Raw genomic sequence first — 21,929 nt, forward strand, 5'->3', positions numbered from 1 at the left:
TTCCCCCTCCTCACACAAAGTTGACAAACTGTGGCCTCATTAACTTATCCATTTTAAAGTTCATGGGCCCTTTGGAGGAATACCACTGGGTTTCGTCTCCAGCATTTCCAAAACCAGAGTCAAAGGAGACTTAAGCTTTTGGTGTGTCATTATATTTGTGTCCTGTGAAGATGTCTTATGGTAAGATATGAAATCAACAAGAAGGATGTAACTCCCTGGCAATTTCTCCAGAGATCATATGGAAAGTGAACAAAAGACATAGTTTACCTTCGGACTGATGTGTAGCCAGAGGAGTCTGGGTCTCCTTGGAGTAGGACACTACCTCCCTGGGCAGGAAATCCACTTGGGTAACCTTCGACACACCCAGCTTATGCAGTCTTCGTCTAGAAGTAACAAAGGACAAATGCTTAGAGAGGGAAGGCATTCCTAGCAGAAGATCTATCAGGAATAAAACAAACAAACCCCAAATACCCACAGCTTCTCAGTACAAGGGGCAGCGTCATGAAGTTGAACTGGCCCTGGGCTGCAAGTCTGGACACTTGGGGTTTTGGCCCACTTTGCCCCTGTGTTGCTGGGTGGTGTCAGATAGGTCCCTCAGGCTGACCCTCAGCTTTTCTATCTGCAAAACCAGGTCTTGTCCACTTCAAATGAGACCCCTCCACTCTGAGCAACTCTGATTTTTCTTGATTAAAGGTTATAAAGGGAATTTTCATTTGTAATACAGGATTCTAGTCCCTTAGGCAAGAGGGACAAAAGAAAAGTAACGCTTCTCAAATCTGAAGAAAAAGAGATGATTAGTGGAGTAATTTGTTCTCTATAATAGTAATGAGAGGATGATATTCCAAGGGGGAGTATAACATCTCCCATTTCTCCAGAAACGAAACTAATACAGATCAGCATGCGAATTTGTTTAAAGATACGTTGATATAGCACAAATTGACTGAAAAGGGTACCGGGCTAAGAGTGATAAAGTTTTAGTTTAGAATTCCCAAATGAGCAGTGACCATGTTAAAAAAAAATCCTTTCTGAATATTTATGGAGCACATCAAGAATTTTCAGATGTCTTTCACATCCATGATGTCAACTGTCTTCATGACACTGCTATGAAGCTTCTGGGCAGATTATCACCATCTCCATTTTATGGATGAGGAAAGTGAGATTCAGTAGGAGACATTCCCAAGTATATGCAACTCGTAAATGGTAGAACCAGGGAGAAAATTCTGTTGGCCTGAGTCCTGGTCCAGTGCTTTTGCCACCAAGTCAAACTCCTACCTGAGGTTCTTAATGGTGAGTTCTGAGTTATCCCCCAGATCTGGAGTGTCTCCTGCGTCACCCAGGAAACATCCACTCCTGGAGGCAGTAGAGTCTGGTCGTTAATCACATAAGACTAGCCCACACTTACCAGCTATGTGTGTGATCTTGAATAAGTTACCTAATCTCTCTGTGCCTCAGTTTCCTCATCTGTAAAATGGAGATATCACTAGTTCTTAGTACTAGGATTAGTATGGGTAATGTCTATGTACCACATACATATAATGCATATGCCGCATATACGTTATATATACATATGTACACAATTTACACACATATATATTTTAAAATAGTTTCTGAAACATTATTTTAGTATATAGATTTAGTATCAGTATCGGACATATTTTACTATATTTCTTTTAAATTTCCAGGAAATAGAGCATGTGTGTGTCTCTCTGAGAGAGAAAGGCAACATAACCATTTAGCCACAATTCCACATTCCCTAGCTCTCTAGGACCAACAGAAGCATACCCTTTTCGTATTACTTTTTAAATTATTACTAGCAATGGCACAGACTCATTGTATTTTTTTTCAGCAGTAGTAATAATAAAATGAAAGAAAATGCATACCACAGCTGGGAATTTCCATGTACAATTTCCTAAGCATTCTAGGAAAACAAAAATTTCTTCTTTTCTATGAATCACTAAAATTGAGGTAAAACCTAAGATGAGCACAGAGTACATACAAACAAACAAAGGCTGGTTTAGAAACAAGCCCAGCTGGCTGTCTCTGCAGCCCCACTAAGCACGACTGTAGCCTAAGCTCCACACAGGCCTGGGCCATGTGGGCCTCACTCACTCAGATGTCTGGACCACAGAGCATACAGGAGGGTCAGGCTGGGGACCCAGCACTTCCTCCAAACCTTCTCACACAGAATTAGGGGAAAACACACAAAATATACTAGAAACAAAATTACCAAACAAGGTAAAAGGCTCAAGGTTTCAAAGCAAGAAATTCAGGTATTATTTTAAGTCCTTCTTGTGTTAAAGAAGTATGTTTTTCTTCCTGAAATGGGTCTTTCTTGAAGCATCTGAAAAAGAAAACATGACTAGACACTCCAGGACTGCTTGAGACAAAGCTCCCTCTGCTGTTTAATGGCCTGGAGCATCTTTCTGAGGCCCCAAGTGGTTCATCTTCATCTTAGGCAAAGAGATGGAAAGGAAACATGGGCTGGTAATGTACCACCACCAATTCAAAATGGGGTCACACCCAGCATGGAGAGATCACCCTGGAGTTTAGACTTCCATGGGCATCTGTGTGAGGCCCAAAGATCTCCACAGTCCAATTAAGAAATACCTATACCTGCAGCCAGGGATTCCAGCGCATCTTGCTAATAAGATGCAAGCATAAGCTGCAGGCCTATCTTGTTGGGTGACCAGCCATAGGCACTGGACAACGGAAGCTGATCTGTAATTTGATAATCCACAAGGCAAATTGAAACCAACTAGTGAGGCAGCATAGCATAATGGTTAAGCCACGTGCTCATACAGAAACTGGGTTCAAATCCCCTCTTTGTCACTTATCAGCTGAATGGTATGTAAAAGCTTTGGACAAGTGACAAACCCCTCTAAGCCTCATGTTTCTCATCTATAAAATGGGTACATATCATTGAATTGTTATGAAGATTAAATGAAGCTAATACTTGTAAAATACTTAATTTAGTGTCTGGCACATAGTAGGTGGCTCTACTTCTATCTTTTTGACTGATTATAATAATGCTTATATTTGTTTCAAAAAATCTGAGAAGGCAGATTTATGAATGCTCTAAATTGATTTTCTAAAACAGTAGATTTGAAGATTATCCCTGACAGTAAAACATAAGAATCACACTCCTAATTTCTTTGTATGGTACACGGGTAGGTTTTGGCTGCTTGGGAGAGTCCATTTGGTTTTCCTTTAACTTCTCGGTTTTCAAAACTTTGCTTAAAGTGGTGTGAGTACTACACAACTGTTCCCAGCCCTAGCTGTTCCAGAAAGTCTGGCAGAAGGTGGCGCCCCTCCATGGCAAAGACCTTCCTCTTAGGTGTGTTCTCCAACTGTGTCCCCACTTCTGGGTCTCTCCCAGGCCAGCCTTAGGGTCTGCATGTCTCAGCTGATCCAGGATCTATCAATTCATACAACCCTGTGATAGAGACTTTGAGCGTCCCTAAGATACTTCTACAATTTTATCATCTGACAAAATTATCATATAACTATGTCTACAAGAGGAAATATATAGTAGTTATTTTCTTTAAAAGTACAAACACTGAGCATTGTGTTTCTTATTTTTGCTCAGTCTTACCAGCTCATAATTCTTTTATTCAAGGGTGCAAATTAAACTACTTAGCAAAGGAGGGGGGGACAAACCCACATTGTATTGTAGAATTAATGCTACTCTAATTCCTTTTCTTTCTAATTAGGCTCTAAATTTCATGCAGGCTCTTCTGTTCTGACTCTGGGATACCTTCCCCACTGTCCCACCATCCCTCCTGCAAAGCTCATGCCCTCGCTACTATACACACAGACACACACAGGCACACACAGACACACACACAGACACACACACATGCTCTCTTCCACTATAGCCCCTGTTACATGTCACTGTCCTCTTCTCATGTCTGACTTGACTGAAACTTACTTATTTATCCCTGACTGAGTTATCTCTGTACCCTGGGGCTTAGTTCTGTGTCAGGTACAGAGCTGGCACTAAATAAATGTTTGAGGAAGAAAGGGAAGGAAAAAGAGAAGAATACAAGGAGGAGAAAGAAGCATGATGCAGAAATGTAAATCGAGAATTCAAGTATCTACGCCATGGCGGCCATGGCATTACTATTAAATTATAGGGTCCAGCAACTTGTGTTTTAATTACCCACTTTAGTGGACGCTCACTAAAGGCTGAGTACCTACCACTGATTTAGAAATATTAGAGTGTAAACATAGAAGCTTCATTGTTTCTAGATTCACTTGGGCCTCTCCATCCTGCAGCTTAGATGATGAGGCCTCAGTCCCACAGAGCGGAGATGATATCTCTTGACCAAGATTATAAAGTTCTATGAGACAGGCTGGGAGCAAAGGTGAACAAAGATGAGAGGGTAAGAGGATGAGTGTCAGACTGCAGTGTGCAAAATATTAAGGGCCTAGCACAAGGGTCTATCCTAGATCTAAAACTAAAATGTCAGGCAGGGGATCCCAGAGATGCTGGGCAATGGAACCACGGATCCCTTACTCGCTGACCTGACCTGGCCCTGAAGTGACATGGGGCCCACATCTCCCTGGGCCAGGGCTGGACTCCCCACTAAAAGTCCTGGAGACTTCCTCTCCAAATGGTCCTGTCAATTTGGCTGGGCAAGCTGGCTGAGCAAAGCCATACTGCACCAAAGTTGAAATGTTTCTTCAGAAAAGAAAAATAAGGTCTTGATAAAGAATAAAAATGGAAGGTATTTGAAGTTGAGAAGGTTATTTGCCAGGGCTCAGGGTGTTGAGATTTATGATCCACCACTAGCATAGTCTAATGCACTCAGGTCTGTCCACTTGCCCTCAGTTAGACATTATGCATCACAAGAAGAAAAAAACTCCCTTGCATGAATCACTGTCTCCATTCCCCTTTCTGGTTTACTTGTAATGTCTTTGCCTATCCACCATAAGGTTAGCATGACTTTCCTAGCTACTTGCAAAGTTTCATTATCCAAGGAAGATGAAGCTCAAAACGTGACTTCATCATGGTCTATGATGTTTACCAACGTGGAAGAAATTTACGGGTTATACAGACTTACTCCCAAATAAAAGGATGAGAAGCATATACATAGCAGTTGGAATTCTAATAAATATAAACTCTTTGGCTCTTCTCCCATTTCAAAGGTGAAGGAAATTTTAAGAGAAACCTTACTGACATTTTAAAATGCAGTTAATATTTAAACATTATGTTTAATAATACAGAGAATAAATACTTGCAAAGCATTGATTTATCTATTAAACTGGGATACCCTGGTTTTGTCCCTATTTTTGAAAAGACCTACATTCCTTTGAAAGCCATGAACAACAGAACTTCAGCTTCTGAAGTCACTGCATCTGTGACCTGAAAATATGCAATCACTGTTTCATGCATACATGTGCAGTGCTAAAAAAAAAAAAACTAGATTTCAAAGAAACTACTGTTAAGCTGCCTTTAAGAATTAAATAGGAAAATGATTTTTTTTTTTTTTTGCAGTATGCGGGCCTCTCACTATTGTGGCCTCTCCCGTTGCAGAGCACAGGCTCCTGATGTGCAGACTCAGTGGCCATGGTTCACGGGCCCAGCCACACCACGGCATGTGGGATCTTCCCGGACCGGGGCACAAACCCGTGTCTCCTGCATCGGCAGGCGGACTCTCAACCACTGCGCCACCAGGGAAGCCCAGGAAAATGATTTTGACATGACAAAGATATAGGTGGGGGTTGGTTTGGGATGGCAAGAATCAAAAAGCAGAGCTCTTTGATCAGAGACTTAAGATCAAGGCTGTCTTAATTTTTTTTTATTGAAATAAAATTTACATACTATAAAATCTCCCCTTTAAAGTATACAACTGAGTGGTTTTTAGTACATACACAAACTCATATAACCTCACCTATGTAATTGCACAACCTTTTCGTTACCTCCAAAAGAAATCCTGTACTCACTGGGAGTCACTCCCTCAATTCTCCCTCCTTCAGCCTCTGGAAACCACTAATCTACTTCTGTCTACTTTCATATAAATGGAATATTACAGTATATGACCTTTCAGGTCTCACTTCTTTCACTTAGTTTGTTTTAAGGTTCATCACTTTATACCATGTATCAGAATGTCATTCCTTTTTATTGATAAATAATATCCCATTGTATGGATATACCACATTCTTTTTAATCCACTCATCAGTTGGTGGACACTTGGGTTGTTTCCATTTCTGTCTATTAAGAACAATGCTGCTATGAACATTTGTGTACAACTTTTTGTGGGGGTGTATGGTTTCAATTCTCTTGGAACTGAATTCTTTTTGAATTGGTATATAGCTAAGAGTAGAACTGCTGGGTTATATGGAAATTCTATGTTTAACTTGTTGAGAAACTGCCACACTGTTTTCCAAAGTGTGTACCATTTTACATTCTCATTAGCAGTATACAAGAATTCCAATTTCTCTACATCCTTGTCAACCCTTATTATTATGTCTTTTTGCATTATAGCCATCCTAGTTTGTGTGAAGTAGTATCTCATTGGGATTTTGATTTGAACTTCCCTGATGGCTAATGATGTTGAGCATCTTTTCATGCGTTTATTGTCCATGTACATAGCTTTTTTTCAAGAAATGCCTATTTAAATTCTTTGCCCATTTTAAAATTTGGTTATTTGTTTTTTTATTGTTGAGTTGTAAAAGATTTTTATATATTCTGGATACTAGACCCTTATCAGATATATTATTTGCAAATATTTTATCCCATTCTGTGGGTTGCCTTTTCACTTTCTTGATGGTGCCTTTTGAAGTACAAAAGTTTTAAATTTTAATGAAGTCCAATTCATCTATTTTTTCATTAGCTGCTTGTGCTTTTGGTGAAATATCTAAGAAACCACTGCCCAATCCAAGGTCACAAAGATTTACAGCTACGTTTTCTCCTAAGAGTTTTATAATTTTAGCTCTTACATTTAGGTCTCTGGTCTATTTTGAATTAATGTTCCATATATGTGAAGTAGGGGCGTTCAACTTCATTCTTTTGCATATGGATATCCAGTTGACCATGCTTAATTTTTCTTAATGTTCAGTGGCAAGATTGAGCAGGGGAGCAGAAAAAGGCTTCATCATGAATACTGCTCCTTGTTGATGCCCATGGGCCCCAAGCAGTAGCCAAATCTGACTGTGGGAGGACAGATTCAAGAGGAGGCACCTCATCACTTGAGAGCTTCCCAGGGGTCATGAAAGACTTCAGAGCACCTGAGCATGTCATCTGTCACTGGCATTATCATCATCAAATTCTTCCTGAATCAGTTAGACACAATACAACTCATATTCTGATGCTCTAATTTCAGACCACAGTGAATTATATACAGCAAACTTGATGTTCCTGCATTTCGTACTCAAATAAGTGAAGGAAACTGCATTAATATTGTGGTACTATCTCTATTGGACTCATAAGGGAACCCAATAATATCGGAGATCTGGCTCCAGACTACTAAAGTATTAAGCAAGAGGCTGCTGTGGAAATTTCAGATGCCGTCAGCTGATCCTCAAAGATGCACGTATATCAGAGTGGATGATTCATTTTCTAACCTATCACCAATACTGGGAGGTAAAGCTATATCACCAATATTGGGACGTTGACTACCCTCACACTAGAATTTTTGTTTTAATGTCACAGTACAAGAGCCTATGTGAAGACAAAGAAAAGCCACAATAAGAATATACCAAGCGTCTAAGAAACTCTTCCAATTTTACAAATTGTGAATCACAAAGACTCTCAATAATGGTCTCTGAATAGCAGTCTCACAGTGTTCAGTGACTGGAAATTCTAATGTTGAGGATACACTGGTTAAACCTGGTGGCAGAAGTGTGGGCCGTAAGGTGGCAGAGTCAGGAGCTCGGATCAGAAGCCAGTGTGCGGCACTCAGAAGCCAGGAAACAAAAGGGGTCATTGTAGGGCTTCCCTGGTGGCGCAGTGGTTGAGAGTCCGCCTGCCGATGCAGGGGACACGGGTTCGTGCCCCGGTCCGGGAGGATCCCATGTGCCGTGGAGCGGCTGGGCCCGTGAGCCATGGCCACTGAGCCTGCGCGTCCGGAGCCTGCGCTCTGCAACAGGAGAGGCCACAGCAATGAGAGGCCCGTGTACCACAAAAAAAAAAAGGGGGTCATTGTACTAATGGGTAGTCTCTGGAGCAGGGAAGAAACCTGGAAATCAAGCAGATAACACCAGGAGCAGATGTTGCCAGAGACAAGGAGTTATTTGGCCAGATGCCAAAGTAGGTCAAGGCCAAGGAATAAAAGAATGTCTGCACTGGTTCCAGATTCAACCCTGCTGCATTTTATTCCTGCTTATTTGCATGTGAGTATTTCATCCCCAACACACATTAATGGTGCTGACAGTGACTTTCTTCTCCTGGTGCTGCTTATAAAATTCCTTGAGGTTTCTCAGAGAAGAGCCCCTTAAGACAGTGAAAGTGATAATGGTGCCACTTTCTTCGTTGTCCAAAAATTTTATGTGGGTACCCACAAAGTACTTGACAACTGGCACAGGAACTAGTTTCAGCCAACATCTTTATCAGCAACCACAAACCATTTTTGAAGCACAGAACCATGCCAGATCCTTACAATAAAGAGATGATGAGGAGATTGAACATATACAACAAAAAGCAAATAAGAATGAAAGGTAATTAGAGCCAACATGAGCAATGCACATAATCAGTGGACAGGAGAGTATAATAGGCAGATTACTATGTGTTTGGGTAAATGAAGCAAGTTTCACTGAGAACCAAGGGCCTGGTGTAAGTCTTGAAGGATAGGCAGAACTCAGTCGTAGAAAGGAATGAGAAGGGTGTTCCAGGGAGAAGGCGCTATATACGCAAAGATATAAAGACTGAATTCATATCTTATGCCTGAAAGACCAGGTTTTCAGAATAGAAGTTTTACACTGAGTAGCAGTGGAAGGTAAATTTAGAGAGGTACACTAAGGCCAGATGATGAGAGGGCTTTAAATCTCAGGCTAAAGATCTTGCACTTTATGCTGTAGACAATGAGGAATTACTGAAAGTTACTAACAAACTGACGGCTTCAAAGAGACATTTAAAATGAAGCAACTATGTGAAGAATGGAGTCTAAATCTCCCCCTTTGACAAATGAGCAACCAGAGCCTACGCATGGGGCCTTAGAAGCTGAGGTGGAGAAAAAGGGGAACTGAGAAAGGATCTACAAACAGAGGCCAGATGGGTTCAGTGACTAAACAAAGAATCCAGGCAAAGCACTAAATCAAAGTCGGAATGACTACTGGATTTGTGGAAACGTGGTCCAGGGTGATAAGAAGGCACTCAGTGGTGATGCCACTGGGAACAGAAAGAAAATGCTGTAGTTTGGTGATGTTGGAAAAGAATTAAGGCAGTTCATTTGGTATGGAAAGTGAAAGAGAAGGAATAAATTGGAGATTATATCAAGGCTTCATGCCTTATGGGAAGAAAAGTAGTGTAACTGGAAGACATTGGGGAATCCCGAGAAAGTTCTGCTTTGGGATAAAAATGAGTACCTCAGTGGATGAGTTTATAGTGAGGAGTTTTCCAGTTGTATGAAGTTTAAGACCAAAGCTATGAAAAGAAGACAAAGCAGAAAATGTGGTCCTGGCAACCACCCACCTAGAGTCACGTGAGGAAATACTGCATCCATAGAAGAAGAGCATATAGAGACCTAAGGACATAGAAACTCATGAAATACGAAAGAAGTTTTTAAAAATGACAAAAGGTCAACTTGTTTTCCCAACACTGTATACTGGTGTAATTAGGTGTGAAGGTGTGACATATTGAGGACTGGCTCCTAGAGTCGAGAATGGGACACCACACGGAGGAAAGGTGGAGATGGGGTACCACACGGAGGAAGTGAGCCTAGCATTGCAGCCCCTTCACACACAATTTAACCCTTCTGTTCAGAGAGGGTGTTTTTCTCCAAGGCCTAAGAAGCAGCTTGATGGTTGACCTTTTCCAATTACCTCAAGGAGGATCAGTTTCCATTTTCTGTGTTCACATTTAAAAAATCATTTGAGGAAGTATTTATCTCATTTCGATGATATTTGCTTCTTACTGTGCAGAGATATTAGTCTGGCAGCGAAACCATTTTTCCTGAACAGAAGCAAATGTCAAGTCTGGCTCAGTCAACAGGCATAGTTAAAGGGTCTGCCTTAAACTTCATCACACAAGTAAATCTTGCAAACTCCCGGGATGAGAGAAGAATCAAAATAGTCATGGTTATAACAGAGCTTGGCAATATTGGTGGGAGTTCTGCTATCAAGTGCCCACTTTACAAAGGAAACTGAAAGTTCAGAATTATAAGATCAGAAGGTACGGAAGTGTGTTTTCTCCATTACTGCATATAAAGGACAACAGTGATATAAAAATTTTATAGATTGGCCTTTTATTGACTTGACATTTATGAAAAACCTTCTGTAGAAGTTGTAACTTCTAACTTTATAAAGCTATAAAATTATAGAAATCTTTAAGTCACTGAGTACCAAACTATAAGCATTCATCCCTCCCAACTGACCATATTAATTTTTCTGAAACGGAATAAAAAAAGGAATATTGTTTTATGAAAGTCCAGTTGCAAGTGTGGAACAGAAAATATCCCATAATTGCTTACTCAAGGTTCTTGAGGGTAGAGAACAAAGTCAGGCAGGTAACAGCTCTCAAGAAATGTTTGGGGACTTGATAAAGGAATATTATAAGAGGTAAAGAAAGTGTTTTCTCCCTCTCCTGTGACAAAATTTTTATTGGATCTGTTAAAACCAATTTATTGAAGTTTTTCATGGGTCAGAATTCATTCTATGTTTAAAGATTCTGAAATGCATTTTACCATTACCTTTTTTTTCTTATTTATTTATTTATTTTACCATTACCTTTTGATACACACACACACCCCAACCTGCTGTTTCATATTTTAATTTCTGTAGAAAGTGTGACTAGGTGTTATTGAAAAGGCAGAGATTGTCAGTTTGATAAAAATACAATCCACATCATTCTCAAGAAAATTGCAGGCACTGTGTACATGGGAAACCTTAAAAATTAATTGAAACCAGAGATCTAAACATAATGCATAACAAAATTTGACAAAACATGGAGAATAAGCCAAAAGAGGACTACTTTATCAAAGGCTAATGAGAGGGCTTCCCTAGTGGCGCAGTGGTTGAGAGTCTGCCTGCCGATGCAGGGGACACCGGTTTGTGCCCCGGTCCGGGAAGATCCCACATGCCACGGAGCGACTGGGCCCGTGAGCCATGGCCGCTGAGCCTGCGCGTCCAGAGCCTGCACTCCACAACGGGAGAGGCCACAACAGTGAGAGGCCCGCGTACCGCAAAAAATAAAAATAAAAAAAAGGCTAATGAGGTTATTACTGTTCTGCTAGGCAAATGAAAATAACTTGAAAACATGAAAAGACCTCTAGAACTGGCAGGTGAGATTTTCTCAAACACCTACCACCATCTTGAAGGATATGTGTTTTTTCTGGTGCCTTTAGAGAGTTGGTTTAACTTCTGTTCTTAACAGAGTGATCACTCTGTTCTGCCACAGCAGTTTGGGATGGTGCCTGGTGGATTCAGGAGTAATACTCACCCTCCCTTTCAGCCAAAACAAGAGGCAAGAGGCAGAAGAGAAGGCTGAGAGAAGAAGAGGTCACCACCACCTTCTAACAAAGTCTCCCAAGGACTGAAGGAATCTCTAAGTTCCTCCTTGAGGGAAGGAACAGCCAAGTCCTTCACAGCTTCAGTTTTTCCTCATTCTCGCTTTGCTTCCAAATATTTCAGGGTTTAAATATACTAAGACATGGAGGAAATATAATTGTGAGGCTTCAATAAAATCGGAAGCCACTAAATATTCCTATATGTTACTGAGCTTAACAATTTGATGTGAAGGGCCACAAAACACTCTCATTACTCACTGATGTCTGCTCATCATTGAGAATCTCTGTCTCCCTCCCCGACTCCCCTTTTGCTGACTCAACACATCTCCCTAAAGACCGGCAATCTCATGGTGGCATTTGCCCGTATGTTCCCTTCATAAGACAACAAAAAACATTTGAAATATAATCCTTCCCTCAAACTTGCCCATTGCAACTCCAAATTTCAATGACATTTATTCACTTCCCAGTCAATATAGACTTTCTATCCCATGATCTTTTAACTTACTCTTTTTATCTCATTATTTCTTTTTTTACTTCTACCATCTTCAATTCACTCAATTATTATAATAGCCTAAGAAATAAAAGTATTTTGGGTACTTTCATAAGCAGCTGCCCGGTGAAAAATAAGATGAGTTACACTTATTTTCTCACTTTATTTACAATTTTCTTGAAGTTATTTTTTTCACCCTGATTTCTTTATGTCGCCACTTGTTCTGCTGATCACATAGCTAACATACAAAGCATACAAAAGTGAAACATTTGTGCTTCTGGCCAAGATGGAGTAACAGAGACCAGATTTATCCTCCACCTGAAACAACCAAAAACAAGGACAGCAGTTGGAATAAAACAACAGTTTGCAAGACACTAAAAGGTCAAGCAATGAAGGAAAGGGATACGTGAGAGCAGGGAAACGTATGATGAGTCTTATAATTCCCCATACTTACTGCATTGAGAGTTTTAAGGCCATCTGTGATGCAGGGAGAGAACCCAAGTGAAATCCAGCAGACTCATTAAGTTGAGGAGACAGGGCTAAGAGTCCAGGGAGACCACGGCAGCTAGACTTTACAGTACAAAATAACAGAGAGAAGAAAACACACAAAGAGAAAACCTACACCCTCAGAGGATACCCTTGAGGATCCAGCTGAGTACTGATCAGCACATGTACGTGAGGAAACTACCTGAGGCCAAGGGAAGAACCACCTGAAGGAATTAGAGGTAACAGTTCTGGGCACTCACAGAGGAACAGGAACGTGCCTGTTCCCACCCACCTGTTCCCAGTCAGGAAAACCTCAAGATGTATGGGGCATTGTATAGAATGCACATAAGGGTCTTGCCTCAATAGCAGAATTAATTAGCCATAGATTAAGTACTGCTCCAGTCCCAACTAACAAATCATAAAAACAAGACTTGAAAGAAAGTATCTCCAAGCAAATTGACTGTATCTCAGAACAAATCTCAAGATTTATAGGAATTCAAATATATCTAACACCTAACCAAGTAATATTCACAATGTCTGACATCAATCAAAAATCAGCAGACATGCAAAGAAGAAGGAAAACATAACTACAATGAAGAGATAAGTCAATCAATTGCAACTGATCCAAAACTAATACAGATGATGGGATAGCAAGTGAGGATATTAGTTAATAAAACTGTATTTCATGTGTTAAAATTTTGAGTAGAAACAATGGAAGATTTTTTTTTTAAAGACACAAATTGAGGGCTTCCCTGGTGGTGCAGTGGTTGAGAGTCCGCCTGCCGATGCAGGGGACACGGGTTCATGCCCCGGTCCGGGAAGATGCCACATGCCGCGGAGCAGCTGGGCCCGTGAGCCATGGTCCCTGAGCCTGCGCGTCCGGAGCCTGTGCTCCGCAACGGGAGAGGCCACAACAGTGAGAGGCCCGTGTACCGCAAAAAAAAAAAAAAAAAAAAAAAAAAAAAAACAACAATGCAAGTGAGAAGACAATGAAGCAACATTTCTGAAGTACTGAAAGAAAAAGACTGTCAACCTAGAATTCTATACTCAGTTAAAACATATGTCAAAAATAAAGATATAACAAAGACGTTTAAGACATAAAAAGCTAAAAGAATGCCTTAACAGAAAATCCTAACTATAAGAAGTGTTAAAGGATATCTACCAGACAGAAGTAAGATGATGCCAGATGGAAATATGGATCTACACCAAGGAAGGACATCAGAAAAGTACTGACTACATGGGTAAATATGTAAGATATTTTCCTTATTATTTAAATCTCTTTCAAAGATAACTGGCTGATCAAGATGGTGGAGTAGAGGGATGGGGACTCACCCCACACCATATACACATCAAAAACACATCTACACGTGGAACAATTCTCACTGGAAACTAGCAGAAAGACTCCTGTACAACAAAGGTTGTAAGAAAGATGGAATTGAAAAAAAAAAAAAAAGAAAGAAAGATGGAATTGGGTAGGAAAGGAAGAGATGTCATCAGGTCAGGACCTGTACCCCTGGGAGGGGGTTCAGAGGACAAGGGAGATTACATGGGTGGAGATCCTCCCTGGGAGTGAGTTCTTCAAGCCACACGTTGGGCACCCCAGCCCTGGGGTCCAACACAGGGAAGATGAGCTCTCTTGGCTGATTGGAGGGCCAGTGGGACTGGCAGGAGGGCTGTGGGAAGCATAGATGAGTGAAGCATGAGGAGCACATGCATGAGTGCTTACTCCCAAAGCAAGCTAGAGAAGGCGTATTGGAACCACGCAGGCAGCTGACTGGTTTACTGCAACTACCCTGGGTGCCTGCCCCTGCCTGAGTCAAGCTAATGCTCCAGCCCCACTTACTTCACATTGCAGCTCCACACTGGAGCGAGGGCTGCCACAGCTGAGGAGAGAGTTCAGCCATTAGACACAGTGGTGGCTCAGACCTGAGGCAGTGTCTGAAAGGGGCAGGGGCAGCCATTACTGGCACTCACATAGGCAGCGCATCAGAAGCAGCCCTGACCTCTGGTCATGGCCCGACCACTGTAGCCCATGCCACAACACATGTGAAGGGCCCACACGGGCACTGCCTGCCCTGCAGCACAGCTCCACAACAGGGTGGCAGTGGTACAGACTGAGGGAAGAGAATGGACATGAAGGATAAAGAAAACTCAGACCCCAAAGCAGGGTCTGAGCAGGGTGGGGGCAGCCATTACTGGCAACTGCACAGCAGAGCATCATAAGCAGCCCCAACCTCTGTATGGAGCCACACAGCTGCAGTCTGTTTCCCACCACACCAAAAGCCTGCACGGGTGCCTCTTGTTCCAGCACTGCTCCCCTCTGGGGCAGAAGTCCTGGTGCTGGGAGCAGGAAGAGCTCACACTTAAAGGGGAACAGAACCAGCACAGACCTGACCCCTCAGAGCTTCTGCTTCAGCAAGTTGGGACCTGACCCTGCTCCCGATAGGGTGGAGACAACCACTGAGCAAATGGTAAGCCTGGGCTCACACCTGACCCCAGCCAAAGCCCCTTTCTCCAGCTCCACTTCCAACCAAGGTGATACCTGCTAGCACACCATGAGGAAAGACATAACTTGTGTTCACATCGAATCTAGCTCCCAACCAAAGCCACTGGGCACACATAGACAGTACAGGCACACAGGCACACATAGACAGTACAGGTACACAGCCACACGAGGACACCCCTTCAAGACTACAATAGGTAACTATTTCACCTAATTCCATAGCGACAGAGAAAGTTAAGCAAAATGATAAGACAGAGGAACTGGTCTCAATTGAAAGAACAAGAGAAAAACCCTGAAAAAAATAAATAATGAAATAGAAATAAACAATATACCAGGTAAATAATTCAAAGCAGTAGTAATAAAAATGCTAACTGAATTAGGGAAAGGAATAAACAGAGTGAGAATTTTAACAAGGAACTAGAAAGTATAAAAAAGGATCAGAATTGACGATTACAATAACTGAAATGAGAAACACACTAGAAGGAATGAATAGCAAATTAGGCAATACAGAAGAATGCCCAAGTGAACTGGAAGATAGAATAATGGAAATCACCCAATTAGAACAGCAAAAAGAAAATTAAAATTAAAAAATGAGAAGAGTTTAAGAGATCTCTGAGATACAATGAAGCATATCAACATTCACATTAAAGGGGCCCCAGAAGGAGAGGAGAGAGAGAAGGGGATCAAAAACGTATTTGATGAAATTATGGCTGAAAATTTCTCAAACCTGAAGGAAACGAATATCCAAGTACAGGAAGCACAGAGGGTCCCAAACAAGGTGAACCCAAACAGACACATACCAAGACATATCATAATTTAAAATGGCAAAGGTAAAAGAAAAAAAGGGAATTCTAAAGGTAGCAAGAGAAAAACAAAGAGTCATATACAAGGGAACCCCCATAAGACTATCTGATGATTTTTCTGAAGAAATTTTTCAGGCCAAAAGGGAGTGGGGCATGATATATTCAAAGTCCTGAAAAGGAAAAACCTGCAATCTAGAATAGTCAACCCAGCAAAATTATCATTTAGAATTGAAGGAGAGACAAAGAACTTCTCAGACAAGTAAAAACTAAAAGAATTCATCAATACTAAACCTACCCTATAAGAAATGTTAAAAGGTATTCTCTAAGTGGCAAAGAAAAGGCTATAACAAGAAGAATCTATAGGAAAGAAAAAATCTCACTAGTAAAGGCAAATATATAGTAAATGCTAAGGATCAAACACTTAAATAAGCTAGGATAAAGATTTTTTTAAATCGTTAAGTATAACTACGATAAACAGTTAAGGGATAAACATGAAAATGTAAAATATGACATCAAAAACACAAAAGAGACAGGAGTTAAAAAAAAATCTAGATCCTTTAAAATGTGTTCCAACTTAAATGACTACCAGATTAAAACAAGTACATATAGTTAAGGGTCAGCATATATGAACTCCATAGTAATCACAAATCAAAAACTTACAATACACAAAAACAGAGAGAAAGGAACACAAGCATACAACTAATGAAAAGTATCAAACCTCAAGGGAAGAAACAAAAAGAAGAACACAGAAGAACTACAAAACCAACCAGAAAACAAGTAATAAAATGGAAATAAGTACATACCTATTAATAATTACTTTAAATGTTAATGGACTAAATGCTCTAATCAAAAGACAAAAGGTGGCTGACTGAATAAAAAACAACACCTATCTATATACTGCTTACAAAAGACTCACTTCAGAGCTAAAGACAAACACAGACTGAAAGGGAGAGGATGTTAAAAGATATTTCATGGAAACAAAAATGGCAAGAAAGCAGGAGTAGCAATACCCATATCAGGCAAAATAGACTTTAAACAAAGTCCATAAAGAAAGACAAAGAAGGACTTATATAATGATAAAGGGATCAATATAAAAATGATATTACACCTGTTAACATATATGTCCTCAGGCTTCCCTGGTGGCACAGTGGTTAAGAATCCACCTGCCAATGTAGGGAACATGGGTTCAAGCCCTGGTCCAGGAAGATCCCACATGCTGCAGAGCATCTAAGCCCGTGAGCCACAACTACTGAGCCCACGTGCCGCATCTACTGAAGCCCGTGCACTCTACAGCCCACGCTCCACAACAAGAGAAGCCACTGCAATGAGAAGCCCATGCACTGCAACAAAGAGTAGCCCCCCAGGCTCGCTGCAACTAGAGAAAGCCCGTGCACAGCAACAAAGACCCAACACAGCCAAAAATAATAAATAAATAAATAAAAACATATATGCCCTCAATATAGGAGCACCAAAATATACAAAACAAATACTAACAGTCATAAAGGGAGAAATTGCCAGGGATACAATAATAGTAGGAGACTTTAACACCCCACAGACATCAATGGACAGATTTTCCAGACAGAAAATCAACAGGGAAACACAGTCTTAAATGACACACTAGACAAGTTGAACTTAATGGAGTCTATAGGACATTGCATCCAATAACAGCAGAATACACATTCTTTTCAAGCACACATGGAATGTTTTCCAGGATAGATCACATCCTAGGCCACAAAACTAGTGTCAACAAATTTAAGAGAATATAATTATATCAAGCATTTTTTTCTGACCACAATATGAAACTAGAAATCAATTACAGAAAGAAAATGGGAAAAACACAAACACATGGGACTAAACAACATGCTACTAAAAAAAAAAAATGGTTCAATGAAGAAATCAAAGAGGAAATCAGAAAATACCTTGAGACAAATGGAAATGGAAACACATGTTCCAAAATCTAAGGGATGCAGCAAAATCACTTTTATGAGGAAAGCGTATAGGGATACAGACCTTCCGCAAGAAACAAGAAAAATCTCAAATAAACAACATAACTTACCATCTAAAGGACTTAGAAAAAGAACAAAGAAAGCCAGCGGAGGGAAGGAAACAATAAAGATCAGACAGGAAATAAATAAAATAGAGACGAAGAAATAATAGAGAAAATCAATGAAACCATGAGTTGGTTTTCTGAAAAGATAAACAAAATTGATAAATTTTAGCCAGACTCATCAAGAAGAAAAGAGAGAGAACCCAAATAAACAAAATAAGAAATGAAAGAGGTGAAATAACAACCAACCACAGAGATAAAAAAAATCGTAAGATATACTATGAACAGTTATATGCCAACAAACCAAGTGTTGTCAAGAATGTGGAGGAACTGAGGCTCTCATACACTACTAGTGAGGATGTATATAATGGTAAAACCACTTTGAAAACAGTTTGACATTTTAAGTTAAATATACATTCTCTATACAATTCAGCCATTATACTTTGTGATATTTACCCAAAAGAAATGAAAGCATATTGCATAAAAATATTTCTACATGAATGCTCATAGCATTTTTATTTGTAATGGGGAAAACTGGAAACAACACAAATGTACACCAAAAAGTGGCCAGATAAGTGGAACCAAAGAGTTGGCACTGCACGCAATACCTTTGTGGACTGTGTGCTCCTCAAGGACAAGGAAATCAAAGCAGAGCAAAGTGCCTGGAACATAGGTGTGTGCTGTTTCTCATTCGAGTCTGGATTTCTACCCACCAGAGTTCTTCAAAACTTAAAATATAAGATTGAGGTATTTATGCCTTGTGTCTTTTTTGCACCTTAATTCACTGGCAAGCATCCCTCATACCAAGTTGAGAGCCATGTGGCTGACAGGGTCTTGGTGCTCCGGCCGGGTGTCAGGCCTGAGCCTCTGAGGTGGGAGAGCTAAGTTCAGGACATTGGACCACCAGAGACCTCCTGGCCCCACGTAATATCAATCGGTGAGAGCTCTCCCAGAGATCTCTGTCTCAACACTAAGACCCAGCTCCACTCAACAACCAGCAAGCTCCAGTACTGGACACCCCATGCCAGAAAACTAGCAGGACAGGAATACAACCCCACCCATTAGCAGAGTGGCTGCCTAAAATCGTACTAAGTTCACAGACATCCCAAAACACACTACCAGATGCGGTCCTGCCCACCAGAAACACAAGATCCAGCCTCATCCACCAGAACACAGGCACCAGTCCTCTCTACCAGGAAGCCTACACAACCCACTGAACCAACCCTACCCACTAGGGGCAGACGCCAAAAGCAACAGGAACTATGAACCTGCAGCCTGCAAAAAGGAGACCCCAAACACAATAAGCTGAGCAAAGTAAGAAGACAGAGAAATATACAGCAGATGAAGGAGCAAGGTAAAAATCCACCAGACCAAACAAATGAAGAGGAAATAGGCAGTCTACCCGAAAAACAATTCAGAGTAATGATAGTAAAGATGATCCAAAATCTTGGAAACAGAATGGAGAAAATACAAGAAACATTTAACAAGGACATAGAAAAACTAAAGAGCAAATAAACAATGATGAACAACACAATAAATGAAATTAAAAATTCTCTAGAAGGAATCAATAGCAGAATGACCGAGGAAGAAGAACGGATAAGTGACCTGGAAGATAAAATATTGGAAATAACTACCACAGAGCAGAATCAAGAAAAAAGAATGAAAAGAATTGAGGACAGTCTCAGAGACCTCTGGGACAACATTAAACACAACAACATTCGAATTATAGGGGTCCTAGAAGAAGAAGAGAAAAAGAAAGGGACTGAGACAATATTTGAAAAGATTATAGTTGAAAACTTCCCTAATATGGGAAAGGAAGTAGTTAATCAAGTCCAGGAGGCACAGAGAGCCCCATACAGAATAAATCTAAGGAGAAACATGCCAAGACACATACTAATCAAACTATCAAAAATTAAATACAAAGAAAAATATTAAAAGCAGCAAGGGAAAAGCAACAAATAACATACAAGGGAATCCCCATAAGGTTAACAGCTGATCTTTCAGCAGAAACTCTGCAAGCCAGAAGGGAGTGGCAGGACATATTTAAAGTGATGAAAAGGAAAAAGCTACAACCAAGATTACTCTACCCAGCAAGGATCTCATTCAGATACAAAGGAGAAATTAAAACCTTTACAGACAAGCAAAAGCTAAGAGAATTCAGCACCACCAAACCAGCTTTACAACAAATGCTAAAGGAGCTTCTCTAATTGGGAAACACAATAGAAGGAAAAGACCTACAAAAACAAACCCAAAACAATTAAGAAAAAGGTAATAGGAACATACATATCAATAATTACCTTAAATGTAAATGGATTAGATGTTCCAACCAAAAGACACAGGCTTGCTGAATGGATACAAAAACAAGACCCATATATATGTTGTCTACAAGAGACACACTTCAGACCTAGGGACGCATGCAGACTGAAAGTAAGGGGATGGAAAAAGGTATTCCATGAAAATGGAAATCAAAAGAAAGCTGGAGTAGCAATTCTCATATCAGATAAAATAGACTTTAAAATAAAGAATGTTACAAGAGACAAAGAAGGGCACTACATAATGATCAAGGGATCAATCCAAGAAGAAGATATAACAATTGTAAATATTTATGCACCCAACATAGAAGCACCTCAATACATAAGGCAAATGCTAACAGCCATAAAAGGGGAAATCGACAGTAACACAATCATAGTAGGGGACTTCAACACCCCACTTTCACCAATGGACAGATCAACCAAAATGAAAATAAATAAGGAAACACAAGCTTTAAATGATACATTAAACAAGATGGACTTTATTGATATTTATAGGACATTCCATCCAGAAACAACAAAATACACTTTCTTCTCAAGTGCTCATGGAACATTCTCCCCGATAGGTCATATCTTGGGTCACAAATCAAGCTTTGGTAAATTTAAGAAAACTGAAATCGGACTTCCCTTGTGGCACAATGGTTAAGAATCCACCTGCCAATGCAGTGGACATGGGTTTGAGCCCAGGTCCAGTAAGATTCTACATGCTGCAGAGCAACTAAGTCTGTGTGCCACAACTACTGAGCCTGCACTACAGAGCCCGCGAACTACAACTACTGAGCCTGCACGTCACAACTACTGAAGCCTGAGCGCCTAAAGCCCATGCTCTGCAACAAGAGAAGCTACTGCAATGAGAAGCCCACGCACTGCAACAAAGAGTAGCCCCTGCTCTCCACAACTAGAGAAAGCTCACACGCAGCAACGAACACCCAACACAGCCAAAAATAAATAAATAAATAAATTTTTTTTAAAAAGAAAAGAAAATTGAAATCGTATCAAGTATCTTTTCCAACCACAACACTATGAGACTAGATATCAATTACAGGAAAAAAACTGTAAGAAATACAAACATATGAAGGCTAAACAATATGCTACTAAATAACCAAGAGATCACTGAAGAAATCAAAGAGGAAATTAAAAAATACCTAGAAACAAATGACAATGAAAACACGACAACCTAAAACCTACGGAATGCAGCAAAAGCAGTTCTAAGAGGGAAGTTTATAGCAATACAATCCTACCTCAAGAAGCATGAAAAATCTCAAATAAACAACTTAACCTTACACCTAAAGCAATTAGAGAAAGAAGAACCAAAAAACCCCCAAAGTTAGCAGAAGGAAGCCATAAAGATCAGATCAGAAATAAATGAAAAAGAAATGTAGGAAACTATAGCAAAGATGCATAAAATAAAAGCTGATTCTCTGAGAAGATAAACAAAATTGATAAACCATTAGCCAGACTCATCAAGAAAAAAAGGGAGAAGACTCAGATCAACAGAATTAGAAATGAAAAAGGAGAAGTAACAACTGACACTGCAGAAATACAAAGGATCATGAGAGATTACTACAAGCAACTGTATGCCAAGAAAATGGACAACCTGGAAGAAATGGACAAATTCTTAGAAAAGC

The 21,929-nt window shown here is 40.3% G+C and overlaps 1 protein-coding gene across 13 annotated transcripts in view; it reads right to left on the minus strand.

Annotated features, from left to right (window-relative positions):
- Positions 1 to 21,929, minus strand: part of DYNC1I1 (dynein cytoplasmic 1 intermediate chain 1) — a 484,637-nt gene that overhangs the window by 244,545 nt on the left and 218,163 nt on the right. For all 13 annotated transcript variants that reach the window (XM_081243706.1, XM_081243717.1, XM_081243708.1 and 10 more), the window contains one exon: positions 268 to 383. In XM_081243706.1, the coding sequence (XP_081099832.1) occupies positions 268 to 383 (116 nt within the window). The remainder of the gene's footprint in view (positions 1 to 267; positions 384 to 21,929) is intronic.

This window comes from Mesoplodon bidens, assembly GCF_964165515.1.
Source record: "Mesoplodon bidens genome assembly, chromosome: 9".
Taxonomy (NCBI): Eukaryota; Metazoa; Chordata; class Mammalia; order Artiodactyla; family Ziphiidae; genus Mesoplodon; species Mesoplodon bidens.